We start from the raw sequence: 15,699 nt of genomic DNA on the forward strand, positions 1-15,699 counted from the left end.
GTGGTTTTCGGTTGTTTTTGTCCTGGTCAATTGCTCTATTTGTTTGGTTGGACATAACTTCATGGTCGACCTCCTCGGAGCCCTTTAAAAGCTTTTCCCTCGACCAAGCGTCCTACACTCAATGTCCTGTTTATGAAATGTGATGAAGTAATGTACAGTTTATTTATTTATTTATTTAAACAAAACATCTATTCACATTTCACTTTATTGATCTCACCATTCATTGTACTTTTCCCAGCCCAATAAGGTTGAGAAGTACTACTGAATCATGTATTAATGTATATGGCATACATAATATATGATATACAGAATCCAAACAGATTGTGCGTTGTGTTCACAGTGTTCCTAACGGCAGAGTTCCGCTGGGTTGGAGTTGAGATGGAATTCTGTTCAACACAGATCCTCTTACTGCCCCCAACGCTGCTGTTTCTGCTACCATGGGGTAAGACTCTGATCATCATCGAAAGGGTAACTGGGTATTCAGCCAGGATTTACTGCTCTCTAACCAGTACTATATGACTGAATACTATCTGACATCCTGTAATCCATGGCTGTAATTTAAATTTACATTTATGGCATTTAGCAGATGCTTTTATCCAAAGCGACTTACAATAAGTACATTTGTTAGAAGAAAGAGAAACAATATATCGCCGTCGGTACAGTGATGATGTTCATAGAACCAAGTGCCAAGCACTAACAATCGCTAGGTAAACCAATTCCCTGTACAAAGCTGGCTAGGATAAGAAATTGGTATTGATGCATGATATACTACTCTCTTCTTACTATATTACGAAGCAGTACTATCTTACATCCTGTTATTCATACACAATGTACTACTCTCTAACTATTACTATATTACTGAGTAGTACTATCTTACATACTGTTATTCAAACAGGATATACTGCTCTAATTAGTACTACATTACTGAGCAGTACTATCTCACATCCTGTTATGCATGCAGGATATACTGCTCTCTAACTAGTACTATATTACTGAGCAGTACTATCTCACATCCTGTTATTCATACACAATGTACTACTCTCTAACTATTACTATATTACTGAGTAGTACTATCTGACATTATTATCCTCTTGGCTCCAACATTTCTCCCTGCACTGTATTTACCGTTAGAGCCAATCCCTGCTCTATAGCAACTAGGCTACTAATCAACTATGAATAATTCATAATTAATAATTACTTGTGCTTAATTGCGTTCCAAGATTACCATGTGTCCTTCAGTCTGAGCATATTTCACACGGTTTAAATTCCGTCTATTTTAACAATTGGAAATGATCTGTTAAAAGCGCTACCTCACCCTACTTCAGACGCTTTCCGTTCAGAAGAGGAAGGTCGTGAGTATTCGGTGTCCAATGGGCACCACTGATCACTTCACACAAAGAAGTTAATGAGGAAAGAATCACAGAGGTTAACTGCAGCACCAGCTTCAGCGGTCCTGTTTGTGTTTGCGTTTAGAAGTCATCCAGCACGATAGCAGCGTGCTGCCCACCGCACCACTGTGGTGTAGAGGGTTCCCCAGTGTTAACCATATGCAAATCCACCTTTGTGTTTCTCCTTGTTGGTATGCATTCTCTCTAATAGCGAACCTCGCCCTTCAACTTGACGCAGGGTGAGTGCTCCGGCCTCGCCGCGAGTCTCTGCCTCTCAGTCTTGTTTTCAGACCCAGCAGAGCATGCGATGCACAAACAAGTTGGCCAGTGAAGGTCAGCATTCAAACAGCCGGCCAGCGATACGTTCTCTCCCCCCGTTTCTCCGGGGCTTTGTTTATATGAGATTAAAGTTAGGCTACGAGGTGCTAATTAGCCCCAAACTGTTGCCCTTGGCTCAAAACACTTGAATTATTTTCTCCCACGAACCCGCGATGTGTTACTGTTTCATACCTCAGGTACGACCGGGTATGTGTGTGTATGTGTACCGGTGGGGGGTCCGCAGCCGTGGTGTATCAGAGCGTGGCCCCCCCGCGGCCAGGCACACGTGAGCCGTGTATGATAAATAAAAGGATTAGAATAGAGGGGTTAGGGATTAGAGTATGGATCCCCAGCCCTCCCTCCCCTCCCCTGAGGAGGACAGCAGCAGCAGCAGGGTGAAGTAAACCCAAAGATGAGGCGGATCCAAGATGGCCTCCTGTTGCTCCTTTCACACCCGTGAGCTCCACCTCCGTGCCCCGGGGGAGTGTGGGGGGGGGGGGGGGGGGGGGAGTTAGTTCCCGGTAATTACCTTATTGACTCATTTCCAGGGCCGTATCACTCCGGGTTTCCCGTCAATAAGGCATATGGCGGGATAATGACTGCGGCACAGACACAATGGAGAGCCCAAACAAAGCACCATGCGACCGACTCCCCAGGCTGGTCGGTGCTTACCTTCCTCCTCCTCCTGCCCTCGCGGCCCGGTTTTCCAGCTCCCCTTTGATTCTTCGTCCCTCGCTGCCCCTCTTTGTCCCTTTTCTCCACGCCCTTACGAGCGCCCAAAGTACCGTCGTCATCGTCATAATCATCATCATCATCATCATCGTCGCATTCCTGCTCACCTACCCTTCATATTTTTAGATTTTTGGATTTACACACATACGCACGCACACATATACACGAATACACACTCACAAATGAGCAACCAAACACACACATACACACACGCACAGCCTCACACACACACTTTTGCCCACACATATATATATATACACACACACACACATGCATAACCACGTACACACATACACATACTCACATATATACACACACACACACACACACACACATACACACACACACACACACACACACACACACACACATATACCCTCACTCACACACAGCCGCTCTCTCTCCCCCAGGCTCGGTCCGGGCTCAGCAGGTCTTCGTGGTGGAGCCCCGGAACACGACGGTGCGGGCGGGCTCCACGGCCGTGCTGCGCTGCGGGGTCCTGAGGGCCTCCGGCGTGGTGCAGTGGCTCAAGGACGGCCTGCTCCTGGGGCCACAGCGGGGCCTGCCCGGGTTCCCACGCTACAGCATCCTGGGGGACCCCAGCAGAGGTGAGCCTGTACCTGGAGGGGGGAGGCGGGCCTCAAGGGAGACGGCCCTCAGGGATGGATGACACTTGTTGGAGAGACTAATTATCAAACAAGGTCCTAACCCTGATTAATATAGATCAAACTACCTCCCAACCCTGATATACATCAAACAATCTCCTAACCTTAACCCTATTGTTGATTAAACAATCTCCTAACCCTAACCCTATTGTTGATTAAACAATCTCCTAACCCTAACCCTATTGTTGATTAAACAATCTCCTAACCCTAACCCTATTGTTGATTAAACAATCTCCTAACCCTAACCCTATTGTTGATTAAACAATCTCCTAACCCTAACCCTATTGTTGATTAAACAATCTCCTAACTCTATCCCTATTTTGGATCATTCAATCTCTGTCCCTGACCCTACTATGAATCAAACAAACCCTAACCCTAACCCTAACCCTAAACCTCATATTATTTAAACAACCCCCTAACCCTAATATACCTCAAACAATCTCCTAACCCTAATGTAAATCTAAAAATCTACTAACCTTAATAAAGATCAAACCATCTCCTTACCATAATATAGATCAACAATCCCCTCAACCTAGCATTGATCAAACACCCTCCGTAGCCTAACCCTGGTAGTGAAAGCGGAAACGACTCACAGCAGGTTCCCATTGTTCGCCATGTCACTGTGTGGGTCAGCTGACCTCATCAGACGGTGTTAACTCAGGTGACACAATAGAGGACATTCTGATCCCCTAAGGGCAGCCTTGTTTTCACCATGGCTACAACATCAGAGACCCCAGTTAGACCTTCTACTCCTGTTGTCAGTGTTGGTCACCGACCAGGTGACCAACATTACTCTCAAACTGCGCCTTATCGTCGCACTCAATGAAATACAAAAATTACAATTTCAACTTTAGTGTTTAGGAGCAAAGTGCGGTGGTATCTACACCAGAGTCACTAAAAACTAATTGGCAATTAGCAGGCGAATCTGAGTAAGACTAGAGCATCTGTTAGCGATCTGCCCGTATGTCACCGGCATACCGCAAGAAGCGCCGCACCACACACAACACACACGGCACACCGGGGTACAGACAACGGCACACACACTGTCAGGACACGTCCAGCGCGGTTCATGACAAGGATGTACAGTAAACACACGGTGGGTTCCTGTTGATATGCAGGAACTTTGCAAGAAACGTAGGTGAAACCACTGCTAAAGTGTCACTGTTGTGCCTGGATGTATGCCTGCATGTGTCAGGACGGGAGAATGCACCGCGAAGTGAGTTTGAGTATGCAGCATTTCCAATCACTTCAACATATCACGGGACTGCAATCATGTCTCGGGGCCCTGCGGTTTATTTAGACTCACACACCGTGAGCCACTTGTTAGGAACCTTGCTGATTCTTGCTGTATCAATCACGCACTCACACAAAGACCTTCATTTAAGGCGTCAATCGTGAAGACGTTGGTGTGTTTATGGAAATTGTTTCAGAAACGCGGTTCATACTGAGAAGAAAAAAGGGGGGATATCATCCCATCACATTTCAAAAATAAAACAAATGCGCTGAAGACAGCTGCCGTCTCCAGATATATCCATCTCCGTATCCGTCTATCGATATCACTGACGGGTGGATACACCCCTTTGTTACTCGTTCCAGTAAAGGGGGTGAAATAATTAAATATTTCCCAGGCCTTTCTTTTTTACACTTGGATGTGAAAATTGCATCTGCATGGTGTTAATTATGTTGCCACCTCTTCTTCTCCGCGGCTGGCAGACTGTCAGGTCGTGGCACCACTGAGCGCATGCCGACCACGGCGGCGAGCCAGGGGAAGATAGAAGACTATCCCTGAACACGCCTAATCCTCACACGTTATGGCACGCCATCAAACGGACGCTGGGCTGTTGCTACGCAGAGACCGCCCGGGGGGTGCCGCGAGAGATGCCCCCACCCCCCCCCATCCTCAATTAATAGAGACGCTTATTCGGTAACCGCGGTGGATCTGACAAGTTTTCTCCGTTGTGTTCGATATTTGCGAGGCTCAGTGGGCGGCGTCCTTTATCGCCGCGGCGTCCTTTATCGCCGTGGCAACCGAGGTCAAGCTCGGATTCAGCCGAAGAGAAACCTTGAGGAGGTTTGGCCGCGACGCGCCTCAAGACGAATCTAATCAGTGGCGTGAGATCAGCGCGACGCTCGTGAGATTGTTTGGTTTCCACTTCAGACCTTGAAGCAATACCAGACGAGGTTATTGGAAAAGCTCCTTTCAAAGCATATCATTATAAAAATTAGAGAGTTGTCGTGCTTTCGTTCGCGCAAACTGCTCTCAGCGTTCGTTTTCTCCCCATATTCAAACACGTTTTGTTAAATTACCTAACGCCGAGGCCACTCTGAGAAGTGGGAGGTTGTGAAACACGCAAGCAATGTTATTTTAGGCAGATTGAATAAGAGAAATAATGAACCTCTCCTGCTGATAATTACCCATTCATTGTCCAACTTCTCCCCCTTGACAGGTTAATCGCAGGTAGCAGAATAATGGCGTTCTATGAGGTAATATATAAGCATATAGCGGCGCCCGCTAACACCATCCGTCTTGTCTCCTGCAGGACAGTTCCACCTGCAGGTGGAGCGCGCCGAGCTGGACGATGACGGCCCGTATGAATGTCAAGTGGGCGGGTCCGAGAGCAGTCAGCCAATCAGCTCCAACCTGGCCTGGCTGGATGTGTTGAGTAAGCAGAATCATCCCGATGCAAGCATGTATGTGTGTGCTTGTGAATGTGTGTTCGTGCTCATACCTGTGTTTGGTTAGACGTGTGTGTGTGTCTTAGTGGGGTGAGACATTTGTGTATGTGTGTGTGTGGTTGGACGTGTGTGTGTGTGCGTGTTACTGTGGTAAGACGTGTGTGTGTGTTTGTGTGTGTGTTTGCGTGTTTGGTTGAGTGTGTGCATGTATGTATGTGTTTGTGTGTGTGCGTGTTTGGTTGAGTGTGTGTGTGCGTGCGTGCGTGCGTGTGTGTGTGTGGTTGTGTATTTTCGGTGTGTATGTGTATGGATCTGTGTGCTTGTGTGTGTGTATGTGTATCGGCCTGTGTGTCTGTGTGTGTGTATCTATAGGCTCAGAGAACAATCCCACTGTATAGTGACAAACATTACCTTGTGACCTGGAGTCTGCATACAGAGAGCTGTTCAATAAGGCAGACTGTTGAGGGATCCACCGCAGTGTACGAGCTAAGAAGCCCGCAGAGACAGAGTGTGCCCTTGGTATTATTATTATTAATACTGTATTATTCATAATGTATTCAGTAGCATAACACCCTGCATCAAAATGAATATAAATGATTTGCAATTAAAATGTCAACTCTAAAAGCAGAGGGTAGCTGTACACCTCCTCCCTGGCCCATGAGCCTGCTTCTGTGGTAGCGCTCGCGCAGACTGTAGGTAGAGTGCAGCGCATGGTGAAATGATGGTGTAATTATGGCACTAGGCTGCAGCACCTGATGTCACCTGATGCACACTATCTCTCTTCCATTACGCTACATGACATTTATTTAGCCGGCACCTTTTGTCCAAAGCGACTTACAAGAAGTGCATTCGACTGGGAAGACGCAACCCGGCGAATGTGAGAAACATGTACGTCACATTTGAGTAGAAATCCCCCTCCTTTTTCTCTCTCTTTTTCTCTCTCTTTCTTTTTCTCTCTCTCTTTTTCTCTCTCTGTCTCTGTCTCTCTCTCTCTTGCTCGCTTCTACCGATCAATCAATCTCTCTACCAATCTATTGATAGAATATATAGGCAGCAGCTACGTTATCTTTAAATCTATCGATCTGTCTGTCCTCTCCTTGTCTCTCTTATTTCTATGTCTCTGCCACTCTCTCTCTCTCTCTCTCTCTCTCTCTCTCTCTCTCTCTCTCGCCCTTGCTCCCTCTCTCGCCCTTTCTCTCTCTCTCTGGTGGGAGCGTGGCCACATGTGATGAAGAGAGTCTAAAGAAGCTTTCTTCTCAGGGCCCAGTGCATTTATCCACCCTCCCCCCTCCCCTCCTCCTCCCTCCACCCCTCTCCCCATTCTCTCCATCGCAAAATTTCTTCCTCTGCGTTCTTTCATGCTCTCCCCCTCTCTTAGTGTCCATGGAGAAGCGCTTTATGCCCGGCCTTTCAGCGGGCGGCCGAGTGTGTGACTGGGGGGGGGGGGGGGGGGGGGGGGGTGTTGCCAGGCGACTCAGCGGACCTCTGGGAAGAGAGCAGCTTTTCCTGACATGAGATGATGGGGGGGGGGGGAGTTACGGGTAGGGGTGACAGAGGCTGGACCAGACGGTGGTGGTGGTGGTGTTAGTGGTGAGGTTTTGTGTGGGTTTGAATGGCCTCTGGTGTGCGCTTGTGTCACACCTGCAGCCCAGCAGGCCGTACTCTCACACTCCCTCACTCCCACACTGCCTCACTTCATCACTGCCTCACTTCATCACTTCACCACTTCACCACTTCAACTCCTCACCACTTCACCCCTTCTTTGCTCCATCACCACCAGGACATGACCAGCACGTCTGCCCCAAAGCCTGAACTAAATTCCCCTTTATATCTTTATCTATATCTTTATCTATATAGATCTGCTCCTGCCACACATGTATTGGATTTTAAATAGAACTATATAGATATCTCTATCTTTATCTATATAGATCTGCTCCTGCCACACATGTATTGGATTTTAAATAGAACTATATAGATATCTATATCTTTATCTTTATCTATATAGATCTGCTCATGCCACACATAAAAAAAACAACTATATTGATATAGATCTATCGATACAGATCTATCGATATATATTTAGATAAAAAAGACAATACATGTGTGGCATGGACACCTTGAGCAGCACTGCAGCTGGCGCTCCGCACCTCTCGGTCTTGCCACTTTGTTTGCTGTCTGCAGCTGCCCATCCCTCCGCCTGCCGTGGGAACGGGGAATGAAAAAAACACAAAGAGCCACCACAACAACAACAGAAAACCAAAGACTACACCCTCTTTATTAGCTCCCTGTGTACGTCCAGCACGGCCGTTTGTTCCACCCCGGTGGCGCCACTGATTCAAACCCGGGACACATCCGGAGGTTTTCATAATGAGCTGATCACAACCATCTCTTATAGTGCTCATCTGGGAGGAGTGGGGGAAAGCGCCAACAGTCTTCGACGGCGGAGTCCCCTCCGCCCCAGAGCGAGGCCGTCTCGATGTGGGGCAGATCTCTGACCGGTCACCCGTGGTCGCGTCCCGTGATCAAAGCGCTGCATCAAATCCCACACATGAAGGCTTTATGAGAGCCGGAGCGGGGAACACAGCACAGCAGCCCTCGCTGTCTGATTGGATCCCAGGGTCAGGGGGAGCGATATCATGAGCGTCTAATGCAAGACGGATCACCTGGGGCTGGGAGACGCTGGGAGGGGGAGCAGGAGAGACGCTGACACACACGCACACTGTCTGACACACAGACACACACACGCACACGAAGGCACGCACACACGCTCACACGCACACACACTCACACGCACACACACACAGACACACAGACACAAACGCATGCAAACAAACACACACCCACAGACACACAAAGTCTCACACACATTCACACACACACACACACACACACACTCAGACACATAAGCATGCAAACACACACACACAGTCTCACACAAAGTCTCTCTCACACGCACACACACACACACACACACAGACTCAGACACACAAGCCTGCAAACACACACACACACACACACACATACACACACTCTCTCAACCCCCCCCCCACCCACCCACCCACACACACACACACACACACACATACTCCAACGACAACAAAATTCCTCTTGGTGCAACATAACTGAACTGCTCTTGTTGTTCATGTCCTGTGGAGCTGCAGGGCAGTAGGCAGATCAAGTAGCTGTGGGTTACCATGACAATAAACCCCCCCCCCTTTACACACGCACACACACACACACACACAAAGCCAATCACACCTGGTACTCCCGCCTTGCTCCAAACCATTAGACTGACTCTCTCTCCCCTCACCCCCTCTCTCTCCCCTCACCCCCTCTTTCTGTGTTGCTCATCCCTGTCTCTCTCCCCCCTCTCCCTCCTCTCTCCAAGATGTCTCCTACATCTAAAGATCTGTATCACAGCACCGCACTTGTTGTACAGTGTGTGCGCACGTCTATGTGTGTGTCTAAGTCAAGCCATGTGTGTGTATGCATTAGTGTGCGTATGCCTCCACGTTGTGTGTTTGTGCTGAGGTTGGCAGATGGGATGCGTGTGTCCCGTTGAGACGCGCACAGCGGCTGACGAGAGGAGAGAGGTGAAAGGAGATGAGGACGGAGGCACGGCCAGCGGTCGAAGGACTGGGTTCAGGTAGAGCGTTTCAGACCAGTGGCCACTCAGTCAGGGTTATGTGTCTTGGCTTAGGACCCCTCAAACACTCTAGCTAGGAAGGGCAGGGGATTGAACCAGCAACCCTTCGGTTGCCAGACAACGCGCTCACCCCTTCTGAGCCACTCATGCCCTCTGAAGAGAGATGAAGAGACGAGGGGGATGAAGAGAGGAGGGAGATGGAGAGAGATGAAGAGAGGCCACTGGAAACTAGGAACACAGATGTGATGGTGTGTCACATGAGTGTGTGTGTGGATTTTAATTAGAGCAGAACAGGGAATCACTGATTAGGACCACAAGGCTGAGTGGACGTGATGAACACATAACCCGCCTCCTAACTAACCCGCCTCCTAACTAACCCGCCTTCCAATTAACCAGCCTCCTAATTAACCAGCCTCCTGACTAACTAGCATTCTCCCTAACCAGCCTCCTACCTAACCAGCCTCCTGACTAACCAGCATCCTCACTAGTCAGCCTCCTGACTAATCAGCCTCCTAACTAACCAGCCTCCTAACTAACTAGCATCCTAACTAACTAGCATTTTCCCTAACCAGCCTCCTACCTAAACAGCCTCCTTACTAACCAGCCTCCTAACTAACTAGCATCCTCCCTAACCAGCCTCCTACCTAACCAGCCTCCTACCTAACTAGCCTCCTAACTAACCAGCCTTCGCCCTAACCAGCCTTCTCCCTAACCAGCTTCATAACTAATCCCCCTCCTAACTAACAAACCTCCTACCTAACAAGTCTCCCCTTCCTAACCAGCCTCTTAACTAACCATCCTCCTTACTAACTAGCATTCTCCCAAACCAGCCTCCTACTTAACCAGCCTCCTACCTAAACCAGCCTCCTGCCTTACCAGCTTCTTAACTAACCAGCCTCTTAACAAACCAGCCTCCTTAACCAGCTTCCTCCTTAACCAGCCTCCTAACTAACCATCCTCTTACTTAACCAGCCTTCTGCCTAAACAGCCTCCTAACTAACTAACCCTCCCTCTTCCCTAACCAGCCTCCTACCTAACCAGCCTCCTCCCCGACTAATCACCCACCTATCTAACTACCCTTCCCTTTCTTCTCCTCTCCTCTCCTATCCTCTCCTCTCCCCTCTCCTCTCCTTTTCTCTCCTCTCCTCTCTCCTCTCCGCCCCTCTCCTCTCCTTTTCTCTCCTCTCTGCTCCTTTCCTTTCCTTTCCTCTCCTCTCCTCTCCCCTCTCGTCTCCCCTCCTCTCCTTTCTCTCACCTCACTCTCTTCCACTCCTCCCTTCTCCTCTCCTCTCCTTTCCTTTTCTCTCCTCTCCTCTCAATTTCTCTCCTTGTCTCTCCTCTCCTTTTTTCTCCTCATATCCCCTCTGCTCTCCTCTCCTTTCCTCTCCTCCCCTCCTCTCCTCTCTCCTTCTCTCCTCCTCTCCTCCTCTCCTCTCTTCTATTTTCCTCTCCTCTCCTCCTAACCCCACCCTGGTCAGCAGGGTGGTGATAACCAGGAGGGGGGGGGGGCGGTGAACGCTGGGGGAATGGAGATGATTGAGTGAGCAGGAGATAGTTAAAGGAGGCAAGCATGAGACTGAAGCAAAAATAAATTAAAAAAATAAAATTGATCACATCCCGGAGCCTCATTTTGAACATATCCTTAATCTTATTGGAGGACATTTGTTAGATCAGCAGACATTCCTCACGCACAACAAGTGATGCGGCCATGTGAATTGAGTGGGCCCGGTGTAGATTTAGGGCCAATAGATGCCTGGCGTAGTGGACGACTGGGCGGGGGTGTTGAGGGGGGACTGGGGTGGTGGTGGTGGAAGGGGAGGGCGGGGGCATCTCATTATTGTAGGGTGCGCCTCTGCAGATCTCTGGGTAACCCATCACAGTCCACACGCATTCAATTGCTTCCTTTAAATCAGTTTGAAGCTGCAGCCACATCTCATCTGTCTCAGCAGCCGGCGAGGGGCGCCGGGCTACGCTGGGCAACAGCTCCTCCTACTGGTGGACTGCGGCTCCGTAACGCGGGGCTCGGGTTCTGCGTGCGCGTCGCTAATTGAGTGTAATTATGATAGCATATGACAGCGTTTGCAGCAGATGCTGCAGAAACTGGTTTTACGTCCAGCCAGTGGATAATGCTGAATAGGTTTATTAACAAAGATAACCGGATCTTTATCATTTTTTTGCCTTTCAAACTCAAGCCCATAATTTATCTTCTGTTGCCCTCCAGTCTAAAATTCAGTGCTCTACATTTTTTAGTTGGCACCTTGTCCCGCTACATCTCTGTCAAACACCTGCGTTCCTCTTCAACATATGTCTTATTTTCCAACTTTCTTTTCTGTTTTTAACCATTAAAGATCCAAGCAGGCTTTGCGGTTTGTGTGGTGATTTTATTTTTTAGGTCAGTTGTTTTTGAAATTTTCTTGACATTCCGACAGTTTATCAATTTATCCAATGATTTGAAGAAAAAAAAAAAAGATCTGGTATCCGATTGTCGCCGTCACGCAATAAGACCGTTAAGCCTACTTGTCTGTCTACTTATATACTTATATACCCACCCACCTGTCTATCTACCTATATACCCACACCTGTGTGTCTACTATATAACTGCCTGCCTGTCTGTCTACCTATATACCCGCTACATCGCAACATTGGAAAGGAACTCAAAATAGTCTCAAAATAGGATAGGAATGGTTGCCAGAACTAATGGAACTTCTGGGTACAGCCAAAGCCTTATCGTTAACTTCTCAATCCTCTACCTCGCAATACATTCCTAACCTAGCTCTGCCTTCTCAGTGTTGACGCAGTTCTGCGTTCTGTGGAACTATACTATTCCGCACTTACCCAGAATTGACATGCTATTGAAAATGACAGCTGTCGACATCCAGGGCTGTGAGATCTTTAAATATGTCTGGGCTCTATTAAGTTTGATGAGACGTGCATGGATTATTTAATCATCTCAGTGAAGAAGGGATTTCCTGAAATCTCTTTGATGATCAGTTTTTTGACAGCGTTTAAATTCCCTGCCAAGGAATGTTTCGCTTCCCTGAGCAAAGGGCCTTTTTTTTTTCAATCTGTTTACTTCATCTGTATTTCTATTTCCTGATTTACGGTCAAATGAAGACCTGCCTTTGATCAGTCTCGTGAAGTAGGCCTACTCAATTTTCTCAGCGTGATCACAGAAGACGTGTGTTTTCCGGATAGATTAGCGTAGGCTTTATTTTCTCTTCATCATATTCCCTCCGTATACTTGTTTATAATCTGTCAATCTCCACCGCCATCACACAGCCAGACAGTTATTCACTCACAATCCGACATCTACACCTCGCACATGATATCACTCTCTCGCTTCGACCATCTCCTACCCAGAAGCTAACACAACAGAATCAATGTCTGGATCAAAGTGTGTTCTGTAGTTACAGCAAATATTTGTCTTAACACAGTACCCCCGTCCGAGCCCTACTTTGAGGTGGACTCTGACGAGACCTGGGTGTCCGGGAGGAGGTACACGGTGGTCTGTGTGGCCCCGGACGCTAAACCAGAGGCCCAGATACAACTCTATAAAGGTGAGCCATGATACAGAGCCTTTGATGCAGTCCATCCCTACGTAGATGAGCTTATACTCAAGAAGAAATGTGCAGGCACTTGAAATGTATGTGTTAAGGTTACTGTATATGAAATATATCACAGGTGGCAAGGAAAATAATATAATTTATTGAAACTATATGTATGCAATGTGATGTACAGTAATGTATTTGCTATATCTGCTACACGGTTGGCCTGTATCGTCCATCTCATCTCTATTTCTCTAACACATGAAGAAGAAAAATACCACGTTACCTCACATACACTAAAACACACAGCCCCATTAGCACACAACCACATTAACACGCAACCACATGAAGACACAAATTACAACACTACAACACACAACCAAATAACAATACAAACACAACAACACACAACCGAATCAACACACAAACACAACAACACACAACCACACAAACACACCAACACACAGCCACACTAACAGGGAGTCCTCCGTTGTCCGGCCGTCTAGATGGCGTTGAGCTGATGGGGGTGAAGTCCTCTTCGGAGACAGGCTCTGATGAGAGGCTCTGGACCACACGCGGAGAAGTGACGTATGTGTCCCAGCAACCACCAGTTATAGGCCTACATGCTCCTTCAATCACAGCCCTGCATATGCCATCACTCTCTCTCTCTCAATCTCCTTTAATCACAACCCTGCACACGCCACCCCCCTGTCTGTCTCTCTCCCCCTTTTGTTCTCTGTCTCTCTCTCTGTTTCTCTGTTTCTCTGTCTCTCTCTCTCTCTCTCTCTCTCTCTCTCTCTCTCTCTCTCTCTCTCTCTCTCTCTCTCTCTCTCTCTCCATTTCTCTGTCTCCCTCTCCCTCCGTCTCTCTCTCTCTCTCTCTCTCTCTCTCTCCTCTTTCTCGCTCTCTCCATCTCTCCCTCCCCCCCTCCCTCCCCCCTGACTCTGGGGCCTCTAATGTGTTTGTCTCCCCTCTGTCTCAGTGCGTGGGGGACAATGCTAGTCAACTGTTAGACGCTGCCTAGCGATTAAATTACCTTGTCAGATGCACAAAATTACATTTCAGCGGCAAGACAGATCCATCCTTGCTGTTTCACCAGGTGCCTATATATAAACACATATATATTTATATATATGTGTGTGTGTGTGTGTGTGTGTGTTGTTCCGCATTGCTGTAGACTCCTGGCTCCTCTATTGCAGCCGTAATGAGCTCATCTCCAGAGATGGCGTTGATACGGAGGCGCTGCCTTGGAGGGTTCGAGATGTATCGCATATTTTCCCTTCCTATTCACATGGCACAAACATCTGTGTGCAAAGGTTACGGATGCATTTGTTTGAGCGCGATGCAGGAGTCAACGCACAGGGACGGCAAATTGGTCCCGCGTTAAATCCGGTTCACAGTCGCCGCGGTTGAGACGCAACGAGTTTATGATCACCCAAACCCCGTTGCAATAAACACCAGTATGAACCAACTTCTTGTTAACCGTGTGTGTGTGTGTGTGTGTGTGTGTGTGTGTGTGTGTGTGTGTGTGTGTGTGTGTGTGTGTGTGTGCGTGTGCGCGCGCGTGCGTGCGTGTGCGCGCGCGTGCGTGCGTGCGTGTGTCTGTGTGTGTTGAAGGGTGCTGGCTCTGAGCTCCGATGACGGCAGCCTCCTGACGTGTCTCGCTCAGAACTCTGGCGCCTCCAAACCCAGCAGGACCTCGCTCACCATGAAGGTGTTCTGTGAGTACTGGAGCGTTAGTACAACAGGGTTAGTAATGTGGGGTTAGTACTATGAGTAATACTACTAGGGTTAGTACTGTGGGGTGAGTACTGCAGGGTTAGTAGTCTGAGTACAATTGGGTTAGTACTGTAGGGATAGTACTGTAGGTTAGTACTGTGAGTATTGTAGGGTTTAGGATTAGTATTGTCATGATCAGGGTTAGTGCTGAGGAGATACCACTCAGTGGTTTCAGACTCCAAACACTGCTGTTATTTCAATAACATTCAACAGGAATTAAGAAAGATTCTTGATTCAGATAAATAGTGCATGGCTGTGGTTGATTCAGAAACAGCATTCTTATGAGCCAGTCTGTTGTTTGGTGATGAGGTTAGACGTGTGTATTTGTTACACAGTTAGTCCATGTTCATTTAGAACACATCCGAAGACCAGCACCCAGCCACTGGGCGACCTGGTTCAAAGGATTGGTTTTTCATTGATCTCTTTGAGCAGTCGGGGATAGTCTATTTATATTCTATAGCGGCTCAACAAGTATCCATCATGATATATCTATAGACTTAACGTTTGACAACCTAAATCACTTTTGACAGTGTTTATTTCCCTGCATTTAAAAACTATTTCCGAGTTGTTGATATACTGCATTCATAAATCCCTCCAATATAACATTTTTGTTATTAAAGAGATTTAAGGAATTACCTTGATGTTCAGAAAGGGTCTGCCTTGGTGTCTCCATCTTTATGGATGAAAAAACCCTCATGTGTTCATTCAGCAACCCTCCTCCCCTCATGTGTTCATTCAGAAGCCCTTCTCCCCTCATGTGTTCATTCAGAAACCTTCCTCCCCTCATGTGTTCATTCAGAAGCCCTTCTCCCCTCATGTGTTCATTCAGAAACCTTCCTCCCCTCATGCATTCACGCAAAATCCCTCGTCCCTTCATGTGATCATCCAGAATCCCTCTTCACCTCATGTGTTCATTCAGAGCCCTCCTCCCCTCATGTATTCATTCACTA

The 15,699-nt window shown here is 47.8% G+C and overlaps 1 protein-coding gene across 1 annotated transcript in view; it reads left to right on the forward strand.

The window, feature by feature from the left end:
* Positions 1-2,134: 2,134 nt before the first annotated feature.
* nphs1 (NPHS1 adhesion molecule, nephrin) overlaps positions 2,135-15,699 on the forward strand; it is a gene marked incomplete at both ends in the record, with an annotated part of 41,330 nt that continues 27,765 nt past the window's right edge. Inside the window, 6 exons of the mRNA XM_079757854.1 lie at positions 2,135-2,192; positions 2,849-3,046; positions 5,644-5,766; positions 12,860-12,982; positions 13,477-13,558; positions 14,588-14,691. Of these exons, the coding sequence (XP_079613980.1) occupies positions 2,135-2,192; positions 2,849-3,046; positions 5,644-5,766; positions 12,860-12,982; positions 13,477-13,558; positions 14,588-14,691 (688 nt within the window). The remainder of the gene's footprint in view (positions 2,193-2,848; positions 3,047-5,643; positions 5,767-12,859; positions 12,983-13,476; positions 13,559-14,587; positions 14,692-15,699) is intronic.

The sequence above is a fragment of the Pollachius pollachius genome, assembly GCF_949987615.1.
Source record: "Pollachius pollachius genome assembly, chromosome: 1".
Taxonomy (NCBI): Eukaryota; Metazoa; Chordata; class Actinopteri; order Gadiformes; family Gadidae; genus Pollachius; species Pollachius pollachius.